The sequence below is a fragment of the Cebus imitator genome, unplaced genomic scaffold (assembly GCF_001604975.1).
Source record: "Cebus imitator isolate Cc_AM_T3 unplaced genomic scaffold, Cebus_imitator-1.0 Scaffold52, whole genome shotgun sequence".
Lineage (NCBI taxonomy): Eukaryota > Metazoa > Chordata > Mammalia > Primates > Cebidae > Cebus > Cebus imitator.
In genome coordinates, this window is record NW_016107367.1 from 709,959 (window position 1) to 717,199 (window position 7,241).

General features: G+C 40.6%; 1 protein-coding gene and 1 non-coding gene across 2 annotated transcripts in view; one reads left to right on the forward strand and one right to left on the reverse strand.

The window, feature by feature from the left end:
* The window catches only part of RCOR1 (REST corepressor 1), a 131,284-nt gene that overhangs the window by 29,085 nt on the left and 94,958 nt on the right, over window positions 1-7,241 (reverse strand). Inside the window, exon 4 of the mRNA XM_017528061.1 lies at window positions 463-515. Coding sequence (XP_017383550.1) covers window positions 463-515 — 53 coding nt within the window. The remainder of the gene's footprint in view (window positions 1-462; window positions 516-7,241) is intronic.
* Window positions 5,765-5,826, forward strand: LOC119471181. The gene has a single exon (XR_005200212.1). It is a non-coding gene; the product is annotated as a U7 small nuclear RNA (small nuclear RNA).

Here is a 7,241-nt window from a genome sequence, read left to right on the forward strand (position 1 = left end):
AAAAAAAAAAAAAAAAAAAAAAAAAAAAAAAAAAAAAAAAAAAAAGAAAACTTTAGTCAAATGTTTACAAGCTGAAAGTGATTCAAAATGGTGAATATTAAAACGCTTTAGGTAAAATGTGAAAACATGAGTCAGAAAACATCATTATACAGCCAGAATGACAAACAAATCACATATCAAATGAGAAAGCATTATGCTCAAGCATCCAGCTCAGTAATCACTAAGTAATCAGTGTCCTAAAGGCTGTAGATCTGCAGAAATGCACAGATGTGTCTTTCAAATCAAAGGGTCCTCTAATATTTACCTTGAACAAGAAGAAGGAGACCAGAGTTTGTGTAACACTACTAGTGGTTACCAAAAAGTTGCTAATGAGGAAACAATGCTACTCAATACAGAGAAGAAAAAATATAATTTAGTTAAAAATACTCATTTTTAACAGCAAAAGAAAGAAAACCGTATTACCTGTTCCATGTTGTACCCATGCTTTTCTTTGGCAATGGCAATGTACTCATCCACTGAAAAACAAGATGAGATAGCAGTAAACAAACTGAGGGAAAGAGTACAGCCTATGGTCCACTAGAATTAATATACATGTATAATACATGTATATTTCAGGCATGCTGATACGGTTTGGCTGTGTCCCCACCCAAATCTCATCTTGATTTGTATCTCCCACAATTCACAAGTGTTTTGGGAGGGAACCAGTAGAAGGTAACTGAATCATGGAGGCTGATCCTTCCTGTGCCAGTCTCGTGATAGTTAAGTCTGACAGGATCTGATGTTTTTAAAAAGTAGTTCCCCTGTACAAGCTCTCTCTCTTTGCCTGCTGCCATCCATTAAGACATGACTTGCTCCTCCTTGCCTTCTGCCATGATTGTAAGGCCTTCCCAGCCATGTGAAAATTTAAGTCCATTAAACCACTTTTTCTTCCCAGTCTCGGGTATGTCTTTATCAGCAGCATAAAAAAGGACTAATACATTTGCCACTTACAAGACTAAAAATAAAGAATAGATGGTAACAAAATAGAATTATTATAATACAGTTATTGATCCCGCAGAGAAACGTCTGAATAAATATCCTCAAATATTAACAGCAGTTATTGCTGGGTGATGAGCTTATGAGTCTTCTTTAAAAGAGAATAAGGCTCATGCCTGTAATCCTAACACTTTGGAAAGCTGAGGCAAGAGGAATCCCTTGAGGCCAGGAGGCCAGATCCTGTCTATGTTGTCATTATTTTAAATCATTAAAAATAATTTAATAATTTTTGAAAAGAATTACTCAGAGTTGGGTGTGGTGGCTCATTCCTGTAATCCCAGCACTTTGGGAGGCTGAGGTGGGCGGATCACTTGAGGTCAGGAGTTTGAGACCAGCCAACGTGGTGAAACCCAATCTCTACTAAAAATACAAAAAGTAGCCAGGTGTGGTGACAGGTTGCTGTAATCCCAGCAACTTGGGAAGCTGAGGCAAAAGAATCACCTCAACTCAGGAGGCAGAGGTTGCAGTGAGCCAAGATTGTGCCTCCACACTCCAGTCTGGGTGACAGAGTAAGATGGGAGAGGGAGGGGGAGGGGGAGAGGGACAGGGACAGGGACAGGGACAGGGAAAGGGAAAAGGAAAGGGAAAGGGAAAGGGGAGGGGAGGGGAGGGGAGGGGAAAGGAAAGGAAAAAAAGAAAAAACCTTTAGTTTTACTTAAAATTTTCTTCAACAAACAAGTATTATTTTAAACAGTATTTTTAGGAGTAAAAAGAAATATGAAATTGGGGTTCATTTTTAGTCTCAGCTCAGGCTGAATAATAAACAAACCATTCTTTATGTTTTGAGAAATTCTTAGAAATAGACTACATGACCCAATGCTTAGTATTTGCTTGCAAATATGTACCACAATACAAGGTGGCTAGCTTTCAAGTACTATGGAAAACACCAAGGAAAACAAATTGACTCAGTCTTCAGAAGAAGCTGCCACCCCTAAAGATAAACAATTTTCTCCCTAAGGATAGTCTGGTCTTTCTTCCCAAATGAACCAGAAAAGACAATGGACTCGCAGTCAACAGCACTGCCATATGTTCATGCGTGATTTTCCTTTATGAATTATAAAAATAACACAAGCTTAAAAAATAAAAAAAGGTCAGGCACAGTGGCTCATGCCTGTAATCCCAGCACTTTGGGAGGCTGGGGTGGATGGATCATCTGAAGTCAGGAGTTTGAGAACAGCCTGGTCAACACGGTAAAACCCTATCTCTAATAAAATACAAAAATTGGCCAGGTGTGGTGGCGGGTGTCTGAAGTCCCAGCTACTAGGGAGGCTGAGGCAGGAGAATTGCTTGAACCTGAGAGGCGGAGGTTGTGGTGAGCCAGGATCATGCCACTGCACTCTAGTCTGGGCAACTGAGTGAGACTCTGTCTCAGAAAAAGATCAAGAAGCATAGAACTGTATGAAGTAGGCAGTACAATCCTATTCCATCTTGGCTCCAAAATCTCACTCTCTAGGTATAATGGCCAAACTTAAAGAAAACTGGCTCAGAGTGATCCACTTTCCCACTATGACACAGAGTAAACAGAGGGGTCCTAATAGAAGTCCAAGCTTCTACATCTTAGTTTGCTATGTGATTATACCCAAAGCATGCTCTCAGCTCTGGGAGAACTGTCCAACCAATTTAGGAAAGAAAAATCAATTTTGAAAAAAAATTCCAACTCTCATAGAGAAGCATGTATTCTAAAAATTGGGGGAAAATATTCCATAGACAAAAGAAAAAGTCAATCCAATTCAAATAGCAACTAATTATATACTGCAGATCAATATTAATTCTAATACTAAGCCACTAATTTTCCATTTGTTTTAATACTTAAAATAGTTACAAACTGGTTACTTCACTCAGATTATAGTAAAATTTCAATTTACTTGAAAGTCGGTAAATGACAAATGAAATGACCACAGCTCGTCACAAAACTGATGATTTCAAAAAGCTGGGCAGTGGCCAGGCGCAGTGGCTCATGCCTGTAATCCCAGAACTTTGGGAGGCCGAGACGAGCAGATCGCATGTCCAGAGATTGAGACCATCCTGACCAACATGGTGAAACACTGTCTCTACTAAAAATACAAAAATTAGCTGGGTGCAGTGGCACATGCCTGTAGTCCTACTCAGGAGGCTGAGGCGGCAGAACTGATTGAACCCAGAAGCAGAAGTTGCAGTGAGCCGACATCGCCACTGCACTCCAACCTGGAGACAGGGTGAGATTGTCTTTTTTTTTTTTTTTAAAAAAAGCAGGGCAGGGAATTACTCCAAAGCGTGTCCCTTGCTTTTCACTTCACAATACAGTAGATTATGCCAAATAAAAGTGCTCTAAGTTTCTAAAAAAATGTCAGATGAGGCTGCTCGAACAGGTGGCTCCAGAATCCTGCTGAGAGACACAGGTAATGTGTGGGTTCATACTCAAGATGAGACGCAAATGGCAGCACACCAGACCTAAAACAAATGGCAGGCCAGCAGATTAAAACCCAGGTAATGAGATGCACTCAAGGATATGTAAGGACAGAAGGCAAAAACAATCTGCAGTAAATGAAGGGTGAACTCTGGAGAAGGTCTGCTTGTTTGAAACTGGCTTTAAGGGTTCCTTCCTTTAATAAATACTTGGCAAATGAACAACAAATGAACCTTAAACTTCTGCTGTATAATCTCAAGTCTGAGAGCACACTAGTATTTACCTTAACTGAGTAAGGAATGTATGTATGATCGCCAGTGACATGATCTTTGAGCAAACACATGCACAGGCTGAACAAGTGATGCAGGAGGCCCTGATGTGGGCGGGTCCAGGAGCTAGTCCTGCCGATGGTTCTTGGGCAGATATTATCTGCTCAAAGTCCCTCCTGCTACATCAGTAACAAGGCCTGTAAAGCCTGTGGCCACTTTCTCCAACCAGATTTAGCTACAAATTATAAGAGACACACAAGCATTTATTGAATGCTACTCCATTTTCATCTCTTTTGTTTTTTAAGAATCAGTTAGTGGTAGGAACAGTAAGACAGTAACACAGTAGATTCCAAATGCTGCAGCTGAAGTTATATAGGACATCTGCCGTACTGTAAACAATAAGGTATTCTTACAAAGGTGACCTTTAAAGTCACATAACTTCTACATTTTCTTGGATGGCCGGGTGCAGTGGCTCACACTGGTAATCCCAGCACTTTGGGAGGGTGAAGCAAGAGGATCACTTGAGGTCAGGAGTTTGAGACCAGCCTGGACAACATGGTAAACCCCCATCTCTACTAAAAATACAAAACTTAGCCGGATGCGTGCGTGTAATCCCAGCTACTTGAAAGGCTGAGACAGGAGAATTGCTTGAATACAGGAAGCAAAGGTTGCAGTGAGCCGAGATTGTGCCACTGCACTCCAGCCTAGGCAACAGAGCGAGACCCTGTCTCAAAATTTTGTTGGAGGTCACCCTGATGACTCAAATCTACAGTAAAGGAATAAAGCGCTCTACTGTAACTACTTAAATAAAGACACATTGTGTGTCTACTATGTGCTCCTTAAGTTAATGTATGGAGAGCCCTGAAACCTGTAAAAGGAATTACCATCTAATACCCACTAGCAAATATATAAGTTTTCATTCTTTTCATCGTTCCCAATGTCCAACAAAAATTAGACAAACATTTGCTGAATGAATGCCTGGGGTGCTGTGATAGGCACAATGTCAGCATTCGAGGCTTCCTGTCCCACAAGATAAAAGGCAGCACAGGTTATGTACGGGGTAAGAAAGACCCAGGTCAAATCCTGGCTCTATCTCAAAATAAAATGAGTTGTCTAGCAGTACATGGCACACACTCAGCACTGTATTTAATGATTATGTTATCTTTAGCAATGTACTGACCTTCCCAAGAATTAGTTCTCATCAATAAGGCCAGGTTTATCACCTAACTGGGAAAACGACACCACAGTAGGTACTCCTTCTCCCTTCTTTACCCCTCACAGAATATTCTAGACTAGAATTTACTTAGACTACAGCCATCTGCACAAGCAATGCTGCTGACCGACCTTGTCTCTTACTGCTTTCCTACTCTACATAATCATCAGCTTTTGTTTCTTTAATCAAGGGACACGGTTATCTATCATACTTTTGAGAATCCCTGATGCTATTCCCTTCCTACCACTTGCCTTGTTCTTTTATAATGTTATACCAGCAGCTGCTGGTAGGACAGCAATGAAAATGAAAAGTACACTTTTTCAAAACTACTTGAAAGGCTGTGGTTTCCTTAGGTGAAGCAAAAATAAGCACTCAACCCAAGAAAATAAAATGTGTTCCCAGCTGCCCTCATAAAAAAACAAAAGATAAGCAGATACTTAAAAGTCAGTAGATAAAAGACGAAACAGGAAGAAAGAGGAGCAGGAGAAATATAAGCTACCTACAACAAGCTGCTCTTAAACAAAACAGGGATCTGTGGGGACTTTTCCAACTCTGGCAACAACAATCTTAATTCTGCCCCTTATCAATTAAAAATTCACCTATCTGGAAGTGAGGAGTCACTGAGGGCAGAGACTCATTCAGTAAACACTGATCAGGTCAATGAGCAAAGTCCATGCTGCTTAAGAAAATGTCAGCACATTTCTATGGGCCTGGGCATCTGCACACATCACCCTTCCCCGTTGTGCAGGGCGAACAACGTGGGCTTGCCTTGTGCAGCTTGGCTGACATTCCAATCTGTCGGTCGGAAGCAAAAGAATCCATCATTAGGTTAACTGTACTCTGCTTTAAAAAAGCAACTTTATGTGTTACAGCTCTTTTAGAACTTGTCTAGCAGTCTTTCCTGTTTTTGCCGGAAAGCTCCCTCCACCCTCCCCAAAACACAACTTTATATTTGCATGATGTGTATTTTTTTTTATTAAATACTTGAAAAGTCCTATTGAAACAACCAAGGAGAATCATCTAACCTATGATAGGTAAAGATGTGCATCATTCTGACCCTAAAAGTGGTACACAGACACAGGCTACAAGCCAATAGCTCTTTTGAAGGGGATAAGAACTTACTATTATGGAGAGCATGGATGAATGAGTTATGGGCTTCCTCATATCACTTAAAAACAGAATGTGACATCCTCATTCTCCCTTCCCTTCCTTCTTTTAAAAAAGACCAGCTGGGTGCAGTAGTGAGAAACAGAAAGAGACTACAGCAAGGAGTTCCATCTGTAATTGCGAACAATCAGTTGAGATAACTCACTACCTTCAGACTGGGCAACACAGTCCTATCTCTTGAGGAGAGCAGACAGAGGAAGAAGGACTCTTTAGATCAGAACAGCCTCCTTGGTACAGGGAACTAAGGCTTATCAACATACTGTATCTAGCCTGAATAAAGTTAAGAAAATAAAACTGTGGTTGATGAAGTGATGGAAACCAGGGGTAAGTAACAGATGGATGCTAAACTTCATTTGTTTCTACATTCATTTTAATCCAGTGAGCTAAATGCCCTAGTACCCTGAGTAAGTCACAAATGCAAAAGAAGGGAGGAATGCAGATGAAAATTGCCACCGTAACCTTAACTCACCCCACCCCACCCCCCAAGATACTGCAGATATTCAGAACACCATGTGATCTTGCATATTCTATGCAGAGCAGTAGGCTGGCACCATACGGTGGGCTGATGACAAGGCTTATATAGCCTTCATAGAGCTTTTTTAAAAAAACTATTTTTTTTTTTACCATTTGCAGTAGCATTAGGTCCTACAAAAGAAACATGACACCAATTTCTCGCTCATCACTCAAACTAAACATGTCAAAATTTCTTTAAAAAGATAGTAACAAATATCGTGGCATCTTTTTTTTATTAAAACAAGAAATGAGTTACCACAAGTTGCTGAAAATAAAACGAGCTTATCATTTAAATAAAGCAACTGTGCCACCTGGTGGGCACAGGCATTACTACAGTCAACATCTGAATGCTCTCTCTGGGTTTGTGAAAAAGAGCACAAGCCGCCAAACCAGACTCAGCTCAAGGATTTCAACTACTCCTTCCAAGTAGGCAGCAAAATGTACTTTCTTCATGAAAACCCTACTTCTTAGTGTAGTTTGCTAAAATCCCACTTTACAGAATAAGTCAGCCCCCATCCTACCCCACAGAGAGGTGACTTGTCTGAAGCTGGTTTTGGCTGAGTACACCGGTAGCTACTTAGGACAGCAATGAAAATGAAAAGTGCACTTGTGAACACCTCCCATGTGGTTTCCTTAAGTTAAGCAAAAGTAAGTTTTT